Below are 20,856 nucleotides of genomic sequence, written 5' to 3' on the forward strand. Positions count from 1 at the left end.
TATTGATAAACACTAATGTCGTTGAATTTAACATTTTGTGATGGTTTCTCTACAACTAGGATATTTTGCAAACATGGAGAAGTAAGCCATTCTGACAGCTATCAAATGATACTCTTTACTTTAATTTCACCTAATCTATAAAAAATAAGAACCAGACATAAGAAATTCTACGTAAATCAGGATAACTCCATGAATGTAAGATTGTAATCGAGAAAGCAGGGAAAAAATAATTCGACCAGGAAAATGTTGTTGCGTACGATAAACACACATTGGTTTTGGTAACTCTGCGGGAAACTTTTGGAAATCATAATTATTGTGCATTTTGACGCTTCGAACGTCGCAGTGCTGCCATTAATAGTGCAGAAGATGTTACCTGTCGCCAGTGGAAATAAAATGTGAATAGCATGTCATTGATAACCATGGTGATTGATAGCGCTATCAATCGCGAGTGGGGATAACTAACGTCGATGCGCTGCGTTAAATCAAACTGGCTATCATTGAGAACTGCAATAGCGTACTAAAACGTATCGAGAGCACAAGAAAGCGAGAACGTTTATTGCATGGCATGGTATGTATGATCTCTGGAGACCAATCTTCCGACACGTGAATTTTAAGCATGTCCAATTTCCAAAGTCAGAACAGTGCCATTAACACAATAGTAACATTTTTATTACCTATACTAACATCTCTATCGACGTAGCATAAATGTAGCGGACACGGACAGTTAGTGGCAAACCTGACAACGCAATATGAACTTCATTATCACGTAGCATGGACGTAGCGTGTACAGGACGATTTCACCCTTTTTTCAACACCGTAGTGCAAACTTTCCCTGGTATAAAGGGGGCATTAGTTGATGGTGATCGCTATAGTGTGAATTAAAATCACCAAGCGTACCTTAAGCTCGCAATATTTGGGCGTTGGTACGGTATTATATAGATCAATCAAATATCAATGTTGTCTAAATAATTCACATTCGCACGATAGTTAAAGCATTTTATGTTGAGACATTAATGCACAGGCCGCCATAAAAGCTGGCATTATCCCCATCCATCTCATTGTGCCTTTAGTCGTCTTTAGTTTGACGTAACACAGCCCTCACCAACGCTTGCAAACACTGGTCCTCGTTTCCCTTCGCGCAGAAATCGAAACATTGCCCGTAGCTTTGAGCTACAGGAAGCGATCACATAAATGTATGATATTCTAGAACTACTATTGATAAGCTGTGGCAGGTGATAGATTCTATTAATCGTGTTAGTATTGCAGTTACAAAATAACATCACCGGAGGATAATAAGCGACTGAAACATCACATTTATTTTCTTAAAGAAGAAATCATATACATAAAATTTGTATGAGACAACTCCGTATTTTGTTTTTATTAATTTTGAAAATTAAACGTTTTTCTTTCTCAAAATGCCAAGACAGATAACGTAAGTGATATGACTATAAGCCAGTTAACACATTTATACAGTGATTACGGTCAATATCCTGGTTATTTGTTTTGTTATATTCATGAGATACTGATTACTCTTATTCCATGGCATAAAAATAAACTAAGTTTGAAATTGTAGAATATTTCATGTTAGCGACATTGAGATTAATAGAGGATAAAGCGGTTGATAGCGCGTCCATAGATCAGCTGAAAATTTAAATTAAAGAAAAAACCCACCGATTACGTTCCATTTAACAATGTCATATTTATTTCAGTCCTCTATAAGGAAATATGAATATTTATCAGCATTGCGTCTTTACTTTAAAATGAACCCTTAATCATTTTTCCTCACTTGTTCATGTAAATCTTCGAAGGTGCTTCTTTTTCTCCTTTCATGTAAAGATTCGCAAAAAGAGATGACGATTCTGACTAATTCAAATTTTAAATATTGTGTCAGATTATCTACTTCAGTTAAACAAGCACTGTTACTTTCTACACCTGTCGCTTATATAAATTCCTAATGACTTAACTCCTTATTGCTAATAAATATATTGGGCCTCTGTTTTGCTGACAAACATACCATATGGACAAATACATCCATGAAATATGTAAACAAACCATAATCTTATCAAGATCGATAAAATATTGAACTTAACAGGAGGTAAGTTCGACGACCGAATTGGAAGAAAAGAAGCAGGCCTGAAGGACGCAATGGCGGCAATCGAAAGATTACACCATCGACAAAGAAAAAAGACTAAAGGAAAATATAGTGAGAGAGGGATGACAGAAAGAGAGAGATAGGGACAGAGTTGGATGGGTGGAGATTAAAACGTTTAATAGAAATGATTCGATTAGGCCCATTAGAATAAAAGGTGAAGACGCACCCGTGGCGGGGTCCATGAGGCAACGCCGTGTAACGCAGGTCGAGTGGCGACGGGACAGGTGCTTTAGCTTGTGGAAGAGATTCAATTAATGTCATTGTCGGGACTCTAATTCACATGGCAAAGACAAATAGGATGCAGAAAAGAGTGAATAGGTGTTTCACCCGTGGGTATAGCATAAACAAAAAGAAAAAAGGGAAACGTGATTTATGATAATGACTCTGAGATATCTAGAACTATTTATTCAGGTTAAATAAATGATATTGGGGAAGCGGTGTGAACGGCACCTGCTGTACAGAAGCACAAAACAGACTCTTTGACGCCGAAATCATTTTTTTTTCTTTCCATGCGGTCGCCATGGACACGCAAAATTGGTATCATGTAATGTCGGCGTATGGAGAATAGAGTAGTTTGGATATAGTGCTACTTTTTCTGGGATTGGTGGGGAATATCAAATCAATATACGTCGGATATCGGTTGTTCATAAACATTTAGAAATCAATAATTGCTATAATTGATGCTCCGTCTGGCAGTAATACAGCAGATTATCTACGTTTTGTAGAGGTCTGAACTGTTGATTGCATACTATAGTATACATATTAATTATTTAGAATGAAATGTGATTGCTATCATAAAGTAATATTTTGCATTTAAAATACACCTACTCCTGTAGTTCGGTAGTAAAAAGTATAACATTTATTATGACTTTATTCTATATCATCTCCCCGGGCTCAAATCACATTTACGAAATTTACTTTGTTTTTGCTTTTTTGTGCGTGTTTTTTACTATCTACGTCTATTCCTAGTTCTTTGAACTTCATCAAGGTACAATATTGAATAACTATTAACATATCGTTCAATTCATCACAGTCAGACCATTTTTTGTCATCTTATATTGTTTATTTTATTACAACATTTTTTTAATTGTGCCATTCTTAAGGGACCCAGCCTCATTTAATCCCATTTCCTGTGGCCCGTAACACAAAGCTTAGCAATGATCGTAGAACATTTTTCTACGATTGATATCATTGACTACAATGTACAATCAGTCGTAAAAATCAAGCATACGATTAATCGTAACTTTTTGTTACGAAACCAAGAATTCAAGGATATTTCTTACCAACACAAATATTAAGAATTCAAATAGGAAGAAATAATTTTGTTTTGTTAACGAAATTAAGATCTTAATTATCAAGATAATGGGATTTGTAAAATGGCTTGTCATCGCCTACGTACCTCAGGGTACGCAGGCTAAAATCTTCAAGTGTGACAGCCCTGTGATCTTTATCTCATCATAACCATTTTAAGTTTTTTCTTTCTTTCTTTAGCCTTTGTATGAATGCGCAGCTTTGCATCCATCATGTGACCTCTTGGTTGTCATTATGAAATTTTCTTTAATAATCAGTCGATTCAAGTCTCGATAAAATCAATGACACATACTCTTTCACCTTTATGTCGCAGTAATACAGCCCGCTCTTAATGAGTTACGTCCACCAAAATACCACCTGAGATTTTTTTTTACCCTATTTTTTTCCCTTTTTGCCACTGTGCTATAATGATCGTCTAATGGTTGTGCTAACCCCGATGGAAGCTCGTTACACCATTCAATGCATCTGTAATTGATTTGATTAATTCATAAATGCGTTACCAATTGTTATCATCGACGGCAGTTATCTCCCAATTTCGAAAAGGATAAGTCAATTGATAGTCCCCTAATGAGCTGAAGTAGTCGTAATGGGAATAAACAGTTTGAACGTGCGCTTTCCATTACTAACAAGACCGCCATGTCTGCTGTGCAATGTTAAGCTTCTATTTATATTTTCAGAATCTTGAGGAATAAAAGTGATTCTGTACAGACCTTATTCATTCGACATGTCAATGTCAAAGACTTAACATTAAATAGGGTTAATAGATGATATCAATATTTGCTTAGAAACAGTCACTCCTGACATAACATTCGTTATCTAATGGCACAGTCGCATTCCCCTACGGCAGCCGTATGGGGAGTCGAAAACATCCATTTTAATATTTTTTTTTTTACAGTCAGCTTCATAATAGATGGTTTGAATAAAAGTGAATAAAACGGCTATTTTCGACTCGCCGTATACGACCGCCGTAGGGAAATGTGAGTGCAGCATATGCAAAGGAACAAATAGGGAAAGATAAGGTTATATTCACTCGGGATGACCAATTGTGCATTCATAAATTCCTTCATAAACTGAAGGTTAAAATCATAGGCATTTTACTTTGAAGTTACAGTATATCGATTAATATCAATGTTGAGTATTTAATAAGTCAGTGAATACGGTTGACTTGACTTAGCTCGATAAGACACTGAGCTTTAGTTATTTCGTAATGGAATAACTTTATATTCGCTCTAAAAACAGGCTATCAAATGTGTCAAAACAATGATTGAATTTATATGTCTTCACATGACTTTTATAAATATTGATTTGTTTCTTTAAAAAAAATCTTAGGTTATGTTTTTTTTAACAATCCCCTATGAAGTTTCGAGTGAAAATCATGTTTTGGACGTTGGATAAACATTATCAATACAGCTTTTTCATATGTGACTGGGTATTTCATGGTAACGATTTTACATATAGGAGTGAAACAAGTCAACAGCAATAAATCATTTAATTATTATTCATTTCCCATTATCTTTACATATATCAAAGCTTCTATATCCACCTGTATTCTTACATTTTCAGGGTTTGTGGAGAAGGTAAGTGAGGGTAACATCACGATGTCTGCTTTACTCTTCTCAAACCCTCACTTGACGAACCTCGGGCTTGCTCCCGTAGCCGGAAGTGCCTTTCTCACTGGGTGGGTGTTGGACGTCGTCCTCGCCATCATGGTCATATGCTCAATGCCCTTTGTCAGACGATCAGGACATTTTCAAGTAAGTCACTATCCTTTGCATTCTATTGAGGAAGGGGAGTATAGGCCCTGCATGCCCCTCTTCCAAGAAATTGTTTTTCCATAAATCATTGTCTTGTGTCATTAGTTTCTATCGAATTTTCCTGGTTCAGTTATGGGACATGAGAAAATGAGAAAATATTTAAAGTGGTCATTTTGGGTTTTTGAGAAATATTACAACGCATCCCAGCGACTCAAGCCCTCTTCTTCTTTTATCCTCACTACGCCATGGTCACTACTATGGCAATCTTAGAACTCTTGTAAAATAAATTATGGCTAAGTGGCTTGCTCGTCAATGTTTTTCCCCATTTTTTTTTAAGTTTCAATAAATTCTTTCATTGGATTTAATCAGATATCATCTTGGCAAGGTAACATCTTTCTTTGCCAGATCATATCGAAGAAAGAAAAGATGCCTATCAAATTAATTAGTTTTCTTTTATAAAGAAAAACATAAGCAGACTTTCATAACAACGTGTTATTGAGAACATTTTTATTATAGTACACGTCCATCGTTTTGACCTCTATCTCCCCCTCCCTCTATCTACACTGTTAAAAACACTGATTTTACAGAAAAAAAGAGAAGATTTTGCAGAAAGCAATAAAAGATTCATTCTGTAAATTCATGAAACATGAACTTTTCTGCGATTTAACAGAACAGGTCTGTTTAAACAGGGGAAAAGGGCGTTTTCTTTAAGGAAATTTGTAAGGTTCCATAAACCAAATACCAATTTTCTGTAAGATTACGCAATCTGGTAAGATTACAGGTGTTCTCGAAACTCTGCTGCAGGAACTTCTTTTATTTTGAGGATAAATTTTCTTACAGTGTATCTCTCCCTCCCTCTATCTGTCTCTCTAGTTATCTATATCTCACCCTTCCTCTGTATTCATCCCTCTCTAACCTTTTTATTCATCCTCTCCGATATATCCCAAATTTAAGGCAAACAACCTACCCCTGTATCACCAAGGCAGTTTTACCTATATCAACAATGATCGCAATAATATTTCTTTTATCCAGAGTAGCAATATGTGTTACATAATTTTCCTACCAACAGGCTCTACAATCTCTCAATCTAAAGGACTAAGCGCCAAACTAAAAATCATGTCACATTTTATAAATCATTGATATGACTCGGCTGGGGATTGAACCCACAACCTCCCGTTAATTATTGAGTAGGTGCTTAACCACTGCACTCCCATTAAATTCCTTTATTTTCACTTTTCGTTCTTTCCCGCGTTCTTGGTTTTTTTAGGTGTTTTACTTCACGCACATGTTATACGTGGTGTTCTGGGGTCTTCTTCTCATACACGGACCAAGGTTCTGGTACTGGTTTGTAGTACCGGGTATCATCTTCATCGTGGAAAAACTCAGTCAGACTAAATGCGTCAAGCAAGCCCGTTATGGAAAGACTTACGTACAGGAGGTTAACCTTCTCCCTTCAGGGGTAAGTAAATTGGGAAGAGGTTTTGAGATGATTGGGGACAGTCCTTACTAGTACGAGCAGTTGCCTATCATTTTTCCGAAGTAGATGATAAATATAGCTTGGGTGCGGAACGTGAAAAGAAATTTTTCCTTTAAGTGTTTCAGTGTTTTCCGCCAAAACCAGTAAGTCACCTGACCCAAAATACATCCATGAAGACGCTTCTCATAAAAAAATGACTCGACTTCGTGCGAAAATGACCTGGTGGGTGTTTCATAAAGCTGTTCGTAAGTTAAGAGCGACTTTAAGAATGACATGGTGATCCTTTCTTTTAGAAAATGGTACATTCGTTGACGATGGTTAAGCGAGTAAGAAAGGCTCACCAGTCGTTCTTAAAGTCGCTGTTAACTTACGAACAGCTTTATGGCACGGCCCCCAGGACTCCAACTTGTCTTAGTGCCCATGAATTTATATTCGGTTTCAACCTTAAATGCCTGGTTTAAACCTCTGTTTGCAGGCTCTTACCTCCGTTCGGACTAAACATTGTTAGTTCTTTTTTTTTCGTTTAGTTGGAATTTAGTCTATAGATGCTATCACTTTTAGATCCATTTTGGGCTAATTATCACTTGAGGTGAATACTACTTCGTCCCAAAGCCGAAGTTGAGAGCAGTTCTAGACCGTAAGACAAACTTGTGTATGTCAAATTATAGCAGGCAAACAGTTATGCCAAGCGAAGATTACATGCGGTAAGTTTTAAGAAGATGAACTAAATTTGACGAAAGGGAGAAAGACCGGAATTTAACTACTTGGTAAAGTAGACCAAGGGTCCGTAACACAAAGCTTGGCAATGAACGTAGAACATTTTTCCATGATTGATTGCATTGACTACAATGTACAATCAATCATGAAAATCAAACGTACGATTAATCGCTAACCTTTGTGTTACGGGCCCATAAGCAAGAGTGCATACCCGGATGTACCTTCGTTATACATTGTACCCGTGGTACACCACTACTGGCTTATGGCAACTGAAGATAAAGAATGCATGATAATGAATCCTTGTCGCACTAATCCAATTTAAAACGATGCTTCGAGCTGATGGGAGTATTCATTCGTATAACGCTTTCCACCAAATTTCACCAAATTTTACCAAATCTCATGTATTTTAAGGAAATCAAGTTCTTTGCATGATATCGTTTAATCACATTTGCTTTAATGTAATCTATTGAATATATTGATTTATTTTAGTTAGACGTATTAAATGGTGTTTGATATTTTGAGGTTTGGAGAAAAAAAACTTCATAACAGGAAAATATTTATCCGTTGAAATATTGATATTTCCTTCCGTGATACACGTAGTAGGTCTGATAATAACTTAACCACGGTTAAAGGAATTTTTCGTTCATTTTCGTTCACTTTCAGTATATACAAAAACATATGCCTAGGCCTATTTTGTATGATTATACGACACCGTAGTTAACAAAAGCAATAATATTAAGGGAAAAAATTAAATTGAGTATTTGGGAAATATTTTAGTTTATAAACACAGTATAGGACACAAAATAAAGAGGTTTTTACGTAAAATGAAGAATAATCGGGAAAGGAAGGTAGGCCTATATACTTCACAGTATGGAATTCAGATAGTAATTTTGAAAGCTAATTAAACTCAAGAGATGATACAACATTTTTCAAATCTTTATCTCTTGGCTACAGTACACACTGACATGATAACTTTAAAATATACCAATCTGAATAGATGTGATTATGCTTTGCATTATTACCCCCGAGGGATTGTTTCAAAGAAAATTGTAAACAAAGACTGAGAGTGTGTTAGGGTAGTGATGCGAATGGACTGCCAGCTCTATTAATAGTAATGCACTATCACGATAATGTATGTCTGTTATGAGTATATTCTTTGGGGAACACCAGATATTGAAATAAGTATGACGTAAAAAGAGTATACATTGTGAAGTCTACAATGAAATGATATAATACTATGTCACTAAAGTTTCGAGTTTTTATTTTTAGAACCCGTTGTATGAATTGAAGTGAATGAATTGATTTTATTGGATGTCATGCAAAAAATCAAATGTTGTATAGACATCATCTCCTGGCTCACGTTTCATAATACACATAAATATATTAAGCATTGATACAAATAATCACATACAAAGGAATCCAAATTAAAGAACATACACTGTAAAAATGTTGTTAAAACTTAATGTTAAGCAATGCTGTTTAAGCCCGTCTCTCTAACAACTATTTTTTAAACATTTAATCAAATTTTTAAACTTTTGAAAAAAACTTGTTTAAAATTTGATTAAATGTTCTTAGAGTGACGGGCATAAACAGCGCTGCTTAACATTTTTAACAGCATTTTCACAGTGTAATACTACACATTTCGTATTTCTGCGGAGGGCCAGGGGAGAGCAGCTTAACACGTTGATGTCCACTGGCCCCAGAGTAAAACTAACTTAAAAACTTTAACAATCAATTGTAGAAATTCACATGGCAAGAATCATATGTACTAGTATATTTCAATCAGGTGATTGGAATAACTTTGTAAAAAACAAATAATAAAAAATAAAGATTTATTTTTTGGGAATTTCACATTTGAATTATTCGTGGCAACACCTGTATCGAACTACAGCGACCATACACAATAATACTAAAACATCAGGGAAGAAGAAATAAGAGAAGAAATAGGAGGAAATAAAGAGAGAGAGACAGAGAAAGGGAGATAGGAAGAGACAGAGAGAATGAATAGATTTATATAAATATATACAATTTTCTTTGCTGTTTTCAGAAATAATTTTTACTCTGATACACGCCAGGAATGAAAAAATCGGACTGACACATATTTCTTTAGTTGTGTATACCAATATTTTAATGATAATTGTTAAAATGAAATTATTAATTAAATTATAGGACCTCTTTTCGTTCCTTTCTCTAACTTTAAGATATTTCACTGATATATAAAGCCTGTTGAAGGATGCCATGTTTTTTAAATAAACTGATGTATAGCTAGTACATGAGCATCAGTTATCGGTTATCCCAAGCATCAGTAATTATGAAAAATAAAAAGACCCAGGACTCTATTTCATTAAATACCTTATTTAATTCAATTTTTACATAATATCTCTTAAGTTACACTTGATCCCCATCCCGAACTTGACATCTTCCGAGTTGCGATCAGGCGCGCCAGAACACTTTTGCATGGTTTTAATAATGTGACAGCATGAGATTCTCGGCGAGGGAGCGAAGCCTTCGAGCAGGAAAAGGTGTGGGAGTGGGATTGTATTGATCAATTACAGCAACATAATTGATGTGGGTTCAAATCCAGATTGGCAGGTTGAGGCAAATCAGAAATTCATCGACATCGAAACTGATAATTGATACTTCATACGTACAGTCCAGTATTGTTTTATACTGAACAATTTATTCTATTTCCTTTATTTTTTCAGGTAACGCATCTTGCATTGACGAGACCGAATCGATTCCATTATAAAGCTGGTGATTATATATTCATCAATATTCCTCAGATTGCTCAATATGAGTGGCATCCATTCACCATCAGCAGTGCACCAGAACAACAAGGTATTTACAGGGAGGGTGAAGAGGGGCTCATCATCCCACTTTTTTTGGGGGGGTATATTTTGTTATACAAATATGTAAAGTGTTTTGAAATGTCGGATTTTGGGGTTCCTTCGCTTAAGTGACGTACATCATTTTTTTCTATCACAACAATATGCCTCCAATATTCTTCAAGATCAATGTCGTTTTACGTTTTTGTTCCAATTTGATCATCAACGACTAACTAAATTAATAGGTTGAAGTTTAGAGCCCCATCAACATTATCATCTTTATTAAAATCTGTTTGAAAGGCACACTTTGGGGCAACATTTCAACGATTTTTTTGGGGGGATAGCCGCTGAATCGACTTAATACTGTAATAGGTTGATCAATGTTTTCGACTTTGCAGGTGGCAGAATGTCTGCCAAAAATATTTTCCTATCGTGGATATATTGAGAATAGAGACAAATACAATGCCAGTTATTGAAGCACTCCAAGAGTTATGGTATAGGGTGTATTCACAATCACTACCACCATGTTTGTGTGAAAATAGACCTCATTGTTAGACCAGGACTCCAGTGACTCCAGTTAGACCTCAGTTACTCCCGACATATTTTGACGGATTTCCCGTATATTTCGTCGATTAAATTGATTGCTATTCCACGGTTTTTCAACCAAGATGATCTCATCTGATGTGTGACTCTATCTTTATCCATTTTATCTGCTCTTTGAATAGTTTTCATACATCACAAATCTGAGTAAAAGTAAATGCCCTAGGATTTGAATGTAAAACTTTTTTATGAAAGCACTTTGACGTGACCATTTTGACCCTTTTGATTTCCCTGAGCGCCCTCAATACGCCTTTCACTCCGTGGTTTACCATACCCAAAGTGCTATAACACTTGAGAGTTGATGGGAAATCATATACCTGACTCGGCTGAGCCCCTAGGCGAAATGTAAGAATCCTTCTAGTCAGGTTTCGTTCCATCCACCCATGCATACTCTCAATGACTGGAATCAGGGCAGTGAAAAACATAGTATTTAGTGCGATCCTGAGGGGAGCTTGCACACAGATTTTGCTTACGAGTTTTTAAGGGTACTAGTGAAGAAATAATACACTGAGCTTAATTGGCGTAATCTAATTTTTTTTGCATGAAGCCTTCATTTCTTCGTATAATACTTAGCAAAAGTAAGATAGGTGCGTGCATGTGCGTAAGGCTTTTGGCGTGACTTTTCTCCGGACAAGTAACTATTCGTCCAAGAAAACTTCTAGAAACTTTTCTTTTTTGCTCTGAATAACATCGTTTGTCCCAGATGACGATCGTCCATGATAACCCTGATTATCAATTGGTAATACACCCATTTGGAATCAGCAAAAAAAAAACAATAAGTCAATTGGATTTTTTTTTTGGAAAACCTTGATTCATTACTACATTCACATCTACTATAGATTATGGAGTTTTTCGGATTTTCTGAGTATTGATGAATTTCAGACTTCTCAACCCCTTAAAACCTTTTACAGCATTTTCAACAAAAAAATTGCAACCGAACGATGACTATATCCTAAGGATTATAGTCTAATATGTCTCCTGATATGAATGAAGATCAAGGAAAGATGTTTTCCTGCTATCCTGTATAAATATATTTTAATAAATAAATAAATAAAAGAAATAAACAAATTTATATAGTCTCCTTTTAAAGAGGTAATCAATCCTTTTCTGTTTCTTAATCGCCCTTTCGTAAGTACAACAGATAATTGAGATGGGAATATACATGTACTTACACGATCTATATTTTTCTATGACTATAGCAAGTATAATAAAGGCTGAAGGCTGAACAAAACCTGCAAATTGGTTTCTTAATGCCATCGATCGGTTGGAAGAAATAGAAATATAAGAGACAGAATGTAATATAAGGCTGGCTTGAATTTCTAATTACCTTTTTGAAAGGTTTTCTTGTTGTTTAAACGATACCCCCGAAACGTTTATCTGTGAATTTTTGAGGTTGGTTATATTTGAAATGAGTCGGAGCAATAAATTGGGCAGAATGCATGTGCGATGAAATGGGTACCAATTGAACCGGATACTTTTTCTTCTAGTGTTCTACTCTAGGGGCTCTGAAGTCAATGTTGAAATCCAACTGACGGACTAGAGTCCTGGGTGAACTGTCTGCTCGAAATCCTTAATTACTCTGTCCTAATAGCGCGTATCAGATGCTAGAAATTGGAGCAAACTGGATGGAAAGAGATCGGAGCAGAAAGATTGGCGCGCTCGCAGCTGTTGAATCTGTAATTCAACGATACGATGACATTGGTCGTATCGTAATCATTCACTGAATTCATCTATTACACGACCAACCAATCCACACACTTTTACACTTTTATATACATGTAATCTTGAGAGAAGAAAGTGAGTGGGAAAAAACCAAGAGAAAGTCAATGCGTCAAGTCATGTACTTCTTTCGATTTTTACCGGAGGGGATGGATTACTTTTCACATACGGAGCTTTAATCAAACGTGTTTGCATAAATGCTGCTCAATAATTATTCTACTCCGATCCTTCAAGGGAAAGGCTCATTTTTTCATCTTCCTAGTGGAGTATTTCGTTCGGGATTACTTTCCAAAGAAAAGGAAATGACGACTTTATTTTTTCCAATCCATTCCTGGATGTTGTTTTAAAGGTCTGATTGATGAGCTTGGCTTGCGATGTTGATCGTATGACCTATTAATCAATCTTACAAATAGCTGCTACCACCTCAAATCACCCTCATTACCAATAACAGTCGCGTCATCTACTGGCTCATACCGTGTATTGCATTACACCTGCCATGCTACCTCCATTAACCCTATCAGACCCAATGACGCTTTCTAAGTACACTCTCGCATATTGTTTTAAAATTCATGGCGTTCAGGACAACTGATGGTGTTGGTTACAACCGAGTTATCAATGTCTGCCTATACAAACATCATGTATAATCCCCCAAGTATGATCGATATCATCCTGACATTATCACAGGGTGCATTCCTATATATCAATGTTATCATCATTGTGGGAGGACATTCTTCCAAGCGGTTTGGATGGAACAAGATGGCTTTACGAGTAACATATTTTATGACGTCATTTGCTTTTATATTCGTACATTTTTATGAATAGTGAGCAGAGAAAATGGGCAGTCTGAATGATACCAGGGCAAGTTAATGGTGGACTTCTTGATACAAAGCCTACCATGTATATAAACATTCTTTTCTTCTTCTTCCATCTTGTCTACCTGCATCTACCTTATCAATATATCTGTATCGTTCCTTCATCCATCCAACCATCTTCCTATCTGTCTATCGAATTCATTTATGAATGGGCTCATGGTACTTTTTATGTCTATGATTTATGAGCAACTTCAATGCATCACACACGCCGACAGAAATAGATTCTCAAAAGCGCGATGGCCTTGATTAATCAAATAAAAGAAAATTACAAAAAAAAATCAGGATCATTGTTCTTCTTTGTTGCGAATACATAGGAAAGAATCGTATCGGCGAAGGCGTTCAATGAATTGGTGAAATTATATTACATTGCAATATGTGACGCTATCATGTTTTTTATCTGAATGACTTTAATTAATTTCATTGTTGGAAAGAAACCATAATCAAATCAGATATCATCTTTCTCCCTCTGCCATCTGATTAGGTTGTTATTATTTTTTATTTCTTTCTAAGCAAACTGATATTGAAAGGTCGTTAAAACAACACTTGCAATTATTATTACATAATAATGAGCTTCTTTGCGTGTTCAACAAGAAATACACATTGAGTAATTAATGAGATACCCATACATAGGATTTGATTGGTTTGCTTAGAAATATGAGCAACTCACCGAGCCTTTAGTATTAGAATTACTCTAATAAACATGATGAAAATAAGAAGAAAAATGCTCCAGGTCTATTTCCTGTTTCGCTTTATCAGTTTTAATATGATTAAATCAACCCTTTTTTGTGTTTTCAACGAAAAATAAAAAGATTTCTACAAAAAAAATGTTTTCTTCCTCCTTAGCAATAATGAGTATTTTGTTAAAACCTTGTTTATGTCAATTTGCTAACGAAGATTAGAACATTCGCAAAGGAAGATGAGCTTTTATTGGTAGTTCATTTTTAATTTATTTATTAACGGAAATGAGTTGGTTTTTGACCGGAATCCCCGTCTGTCAACAGCGCAATTTACCTAATATCCTTAAATAATAATATCACAAATTATTATTTTTTTCAAAGCAAACATTAATTTCATATTGTACAACTGGAATGATGCACTCTTAATAGTCTACTCAAATATCATGAGATACTGTACCTTGGCCATCTGGTCACTTAATGTTGACATTATTTTTGTACCAGGTACTCACATTTTAACATAAATTGTATTAAGTACACCATCTGCTATACGGTGTCTATTCAATTTGAGTACGTTGATTTTCGAGTGGATATAAAAACCGTATACTGGTATGATGCTAATCCCTTTACTTTAGTATGGATACATTGACTGAAATTAAACGAATCTAGATAAATATTGGTATATAATATTTAATTCCCGATTTGGCCATAACGTAACTCTTTTCTTTGATTTTAAATGGGAAATTCTGTGTACCAAAGTGTCCAGGAATCGAATAATATAGTCGTCATAACATCCCTTTCCCAAGTTCAAGGTATATTGAAAGTGAACTACCGTTCATTTACCCTTACGTGCGTATGTATTGCCATTAAAGTACCTATTAGAGATAAGCTTTAGGTGAGTATTTGTGGAGTTTTGAGATTTATGACGAACTTCGGTTAAACGTTTGCATTCCTCACCCTACTACCTATTTTCTAGGCACAATATCAATGCATATTCGATCAGCGGGTAACTGGACAAACCGACTCTATGCATTCTTCGAGGACCGGCAGAAGAGGAACCGGGATGAGACCGAGCTCCTCCTGGGCAGCGCCTCAGACATCCGCGTTGCCATGGAAACGGAGGAAGTTGAGGAGACAAACCACGCTGGCGAGTTCATTCGTCTAAGGGAGATGGAATGCGATGCAGCCGAAGCTGATGTTAAACCTGCCCTCAACCATCGTGGAGCTAACGGGAACCTTCCTCATGGCCTGCCGCGGGGCTACTCTGTCGAGAGAGAAGAAAGCGAGGATAATGTAAGGATCTCTTCTTAACATAAGTGGCCGGAGGTTATGATTTCTCCTTTGAATAGTTTTTTTTATCTATCTTTAAATTAAAATTGAATGAAAATTACATAAAACAGGCGGATTTAAAAATCTATTAAACTTCAAAACAAATACAAACCATCTTCATTTTCGCTTACGAAGTCCTAGTAAGTCATTTACCTTTATTCAATGTTCCAGATTCAATACAGATGAATTTGTTACAGTTATACTGACTGCAATTAAAGACATGGTGATGCATTCAGATGATTTGATCACCTCTAGCCGAACTTTCCACCATGACGTGTTCATCACGGATTCGAAGTCGACCCCTTTTCCATTAGTCTAGTCATATTTGTCTATAGTAGTGTAGTTAAAGTACTTTACCAGTTTACTGAGAATAAACATTTTCTATGAAAAAATTACAGCAACACCAGCACAGGACTATTGCGTGTCAGACCACATTTGAAATGAAAGGTGCCAAGTCCTGGAGAAGTTCACTTCGAGAGGAAAAGATACAGGTGAGGGCGCCTTTTATTGCAATGTCTTCTAAAAAGGGTTTACTCTGTGGTGTATGAAAGAGAACAAGCATGTTTGTTGGGCAAAATAAAGTCAAATGGAACGTAAATTTTACGCAATTTTATGTAAATAATTTCCTACAAATACGTAGTTTGTACCTAATAAAATGTGCATTCCCCTCCTTCATCAACATTTTCTTTTATTCATCCGCCAATCGCCCGTGAAGAGAAAAATTGATTTTTTTTTGTTGGATAACAAATAAAAATATTGATTTGATAGTTGTAATTATCTTCTTTTGTTCTCTATAACATTGCCTAACATTTTTTAACAAATTGATGAAACCTCGCTTGTTAGTTTTTCCAAATGGCTGTCAAAAATTGATCATCCGGACACACAACAACTGGGGCATGTTTGGTGCCAAACTATTCCACGTCATATCGATCTGGCAGTCAGTTTCATTTGAACATTTTAACGGTTGTTGAATTCGCAGAAATACGAACTAATCAACTGGAATATTCGTGTAGTTATACGTCTGTATAAATTATTCAAATTATTAATGGTGAAAATATAATAAAGAAAGAAGGTGTATGCAATAAGCTAAGCAAAAAATCTGACATTTTGAAAGCTCCAGATTCAGTTACATCTTGCAGTTCCGTACTTTTCAGCTTTCATTATATTGGTTAAAAGATAATCGTCAAGAAGCAAGGAATTCAAAAGTATAAGCATTTGACTCAACAGCGTTTACTTGCTCCTATAAAATACGGGGAGAAAAGCACATGCATGTAGATTAGTGTGTAGCAGTGAACCCCAAGTCTAATGATTTACCGTCCAGGGGACCAATTTAAAAGATTTGAATCTAAACTGTTTGAAGAATTAAGATCATGTTATTTGGAGCCTAAAACTGGTTTGACTTTTAGAGAAAATACCCACAAAATTACTTTGACTTTTCTGTTTAGGTATTCATCGATGGGCCGTATGGTACTGCTACGAGAGGTATCTTCCAAGCAGAACATGCGGTGCTTGTCGGAGCTGGTATCGGCGTAACACCGTTTGCATCTATTCTTCAGTCTATAATGCACCGTTATCGTGTAGGCAGACAGACATGTCCGATGTGTCAACACACGTGGTTAGGAAACATACCAACTGACATGATGAGACTCAAGAAAGTAAGGAACCATGGAGAGAAAAAACATTTCCTAAACATTATCCCAAGAGTTTTTGTTTTACATAAGGCTCCCGTTTCCAATGTCTGACAGTTAAAGTCAACTTTGCCACTATGGATACCTTGATTTTGATTGGCTGATGAGCCTGGTCACCATGGTATTTACATAGAGAGCGGTGTTGGCTCAGTCGGTAACGCGTCTGCCCGTCGAACCAAAGATCGTGGGTTCGAGTCCACCCCGGGCGGATGACTGAAGTCAGTGCGTTGTGTGTAAACGTCTCTCCCATGTTTCATAGATGCAGGCTATGTTACAATGGAAAACACTCCGTCCCTCGGATAGGACGTTAAGTGGAGGCCCCGTGTAGAGGAGAGTCACCACCTTTGCACGTTAAGAACCCACACTATTCGTATAAGAGTAGGGGGAAACCCCGGTGTAGTGGTCCACCTGCATGCCCCCCCCCCCCCCAATTTGTTATATCGGGAGGAGAGACCTGCGGGTCATAGTAATTCAGTTCGCTTTTCGCCTCCCAGGCACAGGTAACGCCAAACAATTAATAGCAATAATAATAGCGATGTAAATGTAAGTTCTTTATGAACAGGATCAAAAGACACTCACATCATTGTATAGAGAGTTATCGCATTTAGGTCTACCTCACAATTCAATTCTCAAGGACCAATACAGTATAGACCCATCTATTCATATTATTTTTTATTCCAATTTAACAATACCCGCCCATTTTTAGTTCAATTCAATTCAACATTTACTTCCAAAGATAAAAGCATTAATACAATTTCAAAAATTTAACTGTGGAAGTAGCAACGCTGTAAGCAGTGCTTGTGACATATATAAAATAAAGACATAATGCATAAAAAAAATGCATAAAAAACTTATTCATACGAAGTACATTAAACAACAAGGGGGAGAAAGTTTAACGTATTTCATGACACCTAACTTGCTTTTAGTCCTAGTTAGGCCCGAGTTAATTGCTCGAGACGGTGTGTTTGGTACATTATTTCCAAATTAAACGAGCTTTCCTGGACTCCGGGAGAAGGGGCTGGGTCTTGCATACTTACTGTAGTGGATACCTTTTGGCAAAAATATTCCAAACAAAATTATTATGATTGTGTCTGAGCGTTAAAACATTAAACAGAGGTCGTGGCTTTGTAGTGTTATTGAGCTGAGGAATGTACCTTGGGTGCATTTGAAATGTAAACCCTAGAGGAAATCTCCGTTGAGAATAAGTTCAGATATAAAGGCTTCGGCACTGAACCCCATCCTAAGAAATCTGGAGCCCCCCCCCCTCATGTTCTGTAGGAAAAAATGCAAGCGGGAATTTTATAAGATCATCTTAACCCTTACTTCACTAAGGTGTTACTATGACAACCCCGACTTTCATAATGTTGACAACTCCGTGGTCGCACCAGATTTGTGAAGATAAATTTCATTATTTTTTTTATAAGTCTGAAATATATTTTGGTACCAACTTTAAGAAAATTTGACTGACAGTCTGAGGCCGTGGCTTATTTAGTAATCGCATAGAGGCTTTTAAAAACACAGCATTTTCATTAATTCTTGTTCAACGAATAAAATACTGATCCTCCTTTAGTGTAATAAAGACATTATTACTTTCCCATTTATAATAGGTCAAACTTAAATTCTGGAACAAATTCAGTCATAAAACCGAAATAAACAAGAAAACACTCAATATTTCTTTTATTTTTTTTTCGTTAATAATGTTGGAATTGCTTTCCACCAATTATTATTATTATCATTGCTTCTCAAACAATTCTCGACGCGAAATTGCATCCAAGCTCGATGAGCTCCAAGCACCCACCTCCCCAGTCCCTTCGCCTCTCATGTTGAATCCTGGATCATTCCCTAGGTTACTGGAAGATATTGAAATTCATTACTGGTCCGTAATATATATAACACTATTAATGCTGACTACTAGTTTGGTGGATTGTTTGTTGATCTTTTATAATGCACTTGTTCAAGTTTTCTCGGCCTGTATTGCCTCATTGATTTAAAGTTACGTTTCTCATGCACTTTACATGACTATTACTGATAATACTCTAGTGTGGTAATTCATTTAAGGAACTCCTTTTTGCAGAGGTATACCCATTCAGTACACTTGGGTGAAAATGTCAGATACAGATAAATGTCTGGATATCAATGCCATCGATGACATTGAATAATACAGAAGCCCACAACATTTACGCTTTTTTTTCTTCTGTTGAATTTCGAGTGTTAGACATTTTTTTCTCTACCATTATCTAATGACAGGTGGATTTCATCTGGATCAATCGAAATCAGAACGCATTCGAGTGGTTTGTCAGCCTTCTCACACAACTTGAAATGGAACAGGCACAGGAACCGTTCGATCGGTTCCTGGAACTACACATGTACATGACGTCAGCGATGGCCAAAAATGACATGAAGGGAATTGGTCTACAGATGGCATTAGATATCATGCACAAGAAAGGACATCGAGATCTTATCACTGGACTTAAGACCAGGACACAGCCAGGAAGACCAGACTGGAACAAGGTAATCTAATTTTCGATACACGAACCGCATATTAGTTTGGCGTAATTAATACTATGTGGAATTTTTTACATTTCACTATTAATCTCAGTGAATCGTTGCATAGCGCTTGATACGGCATTTCTCATCAAATTTTAACGTGTGATTGATAATGTGTGCAGTTATTACACTGGGAGGTGCTTTCCTAACATTTGCTGTCTGACAAATCGTTAGATTTGACAACTTTCATTGAGTTTGATTTGATGAGAAGCACTATTTATTTCACTCTAAAAAAAAACAAGGTTTACCAACTATTGGGTAAAATGGGAACATGCATGTTGGTTGGGGAAAAAGATACCCAATATTTTGTCAATTTTACGCAATGTTTTCCCACAATATGGGGTAAAAAAAAAATACCCAGCAAACATGCATGTCCCCTTTCTACCAAGTATTGGATAAAATTTAACTCAGTGTTTTTAGAGTGTTGGTAAGTGTCGTATAAACGTCCGTCAAGTGTTTTAATGAAACGCACCCTTGGTCAATTAATTTAAGCGTTTTTTTCACTCGTAATGCGCACTCCAGCCATACAATAGTTAAAAAAAAAACCTGGTATTTGCACCCTGCTAAAGAGCTAGGTAACTGTTTAACACCTGGATTTAGACTGGCAAATGAAGAAACATATGCCAAACGATGTAGTGCCGGATGACATCCAATCAAATAGATAAATCTTGTTGATCCAACACATAGATTGAGGGTCAAGTGTGAAACCGTCATATTCATCAACTTGATATTCGATCGATAAATTTAACAATGGATCGTATGAATATGCCCACCAATAATGCATAGAGGTTGAACTATAGCCAAAAACAGTTTGATGATAAAAAAAAATCGCTGGTGTTGACATTTAGGCAGTGCGAATGGTCAGTTTTAGCATTCCATTGAAATGAAATTCATCTAATAAATTTAGTGCTATCGTGACTAATATCGCATGGCGCCACTTTACTGTATAATTGATAAAACTAATTGATTTTATGTAGCTAAGCGAAAGGGCAGCATGTAAAGCGCGATAAATAATCTGATTAAAGTAATACAAGCAACAAAAGTAACGATCTAAACTGATTTATTACTGTTTGAAATTGATTTATTGCTTATACAAACGAAAGTAATTGCAAAATAACAATAAGGTCTAAACAATGATTGATTGATTCATATAGGTGGAAATATCTATGAATTGTTGGTAAAAATCTTGCG

At 36.1% G+C, this 20,856-nt stretch overlaps 1 protein-coding gene across 2 annotated transcripts in view; it reads left to right on the forward strand.

Annotated features, from left to right (window-relative positions):
- LOC121410634 (NADPH oxidase 5-like) overlaps positions 1-20,856 on the forward strand; it is a 74,858-nt gene that overhangs the window by 48,861 nt on the left and 5,141 nt on the right. For both annotated transcript variants that reach the window (XM_041602852.1, XM_041602851.1), the window contains 7 exons: positions 5,027-5,217; positions 6,485-6,676; positions 10,117-10,249; positions 15,078-15,394; positions 15,829-15,921; positions 16,876-17,085; positions 19,366-19,629. In XM_041602852.1, the coding sequence (XP_041458786.1) occupies positions 5,027-5,217; positions 6,485-6,676; positions 10,117-10,249; positions 15,078-15,394; positions 15,829-15,921; positions 16,876-17,085; positions 19,366-19,629 (1,400 nt within the window). The remainder of the gene's footprint in view (positions 1-5,026; positions 5,218-6,484; positions 6,677-10,116; positions 10,250-15,077; positions 15,395-15,828; positions 15,922-16,875; positions 17,086-19,365; positions 19,630-20,856) is intronic.

The sequence above is a fragment of the Lytechinus variegatus genome, chromosome 3 (assembly GCF_018143015.1).
Source record: "Lytechinus variegatus isolate NC3 chromosome 3, Lvar_3.0, whole genome shotgun sequence".
In the NCBI taxonomy this organism is placed as follows: domain Eukaryota; kingdom Metazoa; phylum Echinodermata; class Echinoidea; order Temnopleuroida; family Toxopneustidae; genus Lytechinus; species Lytechinus variegatus.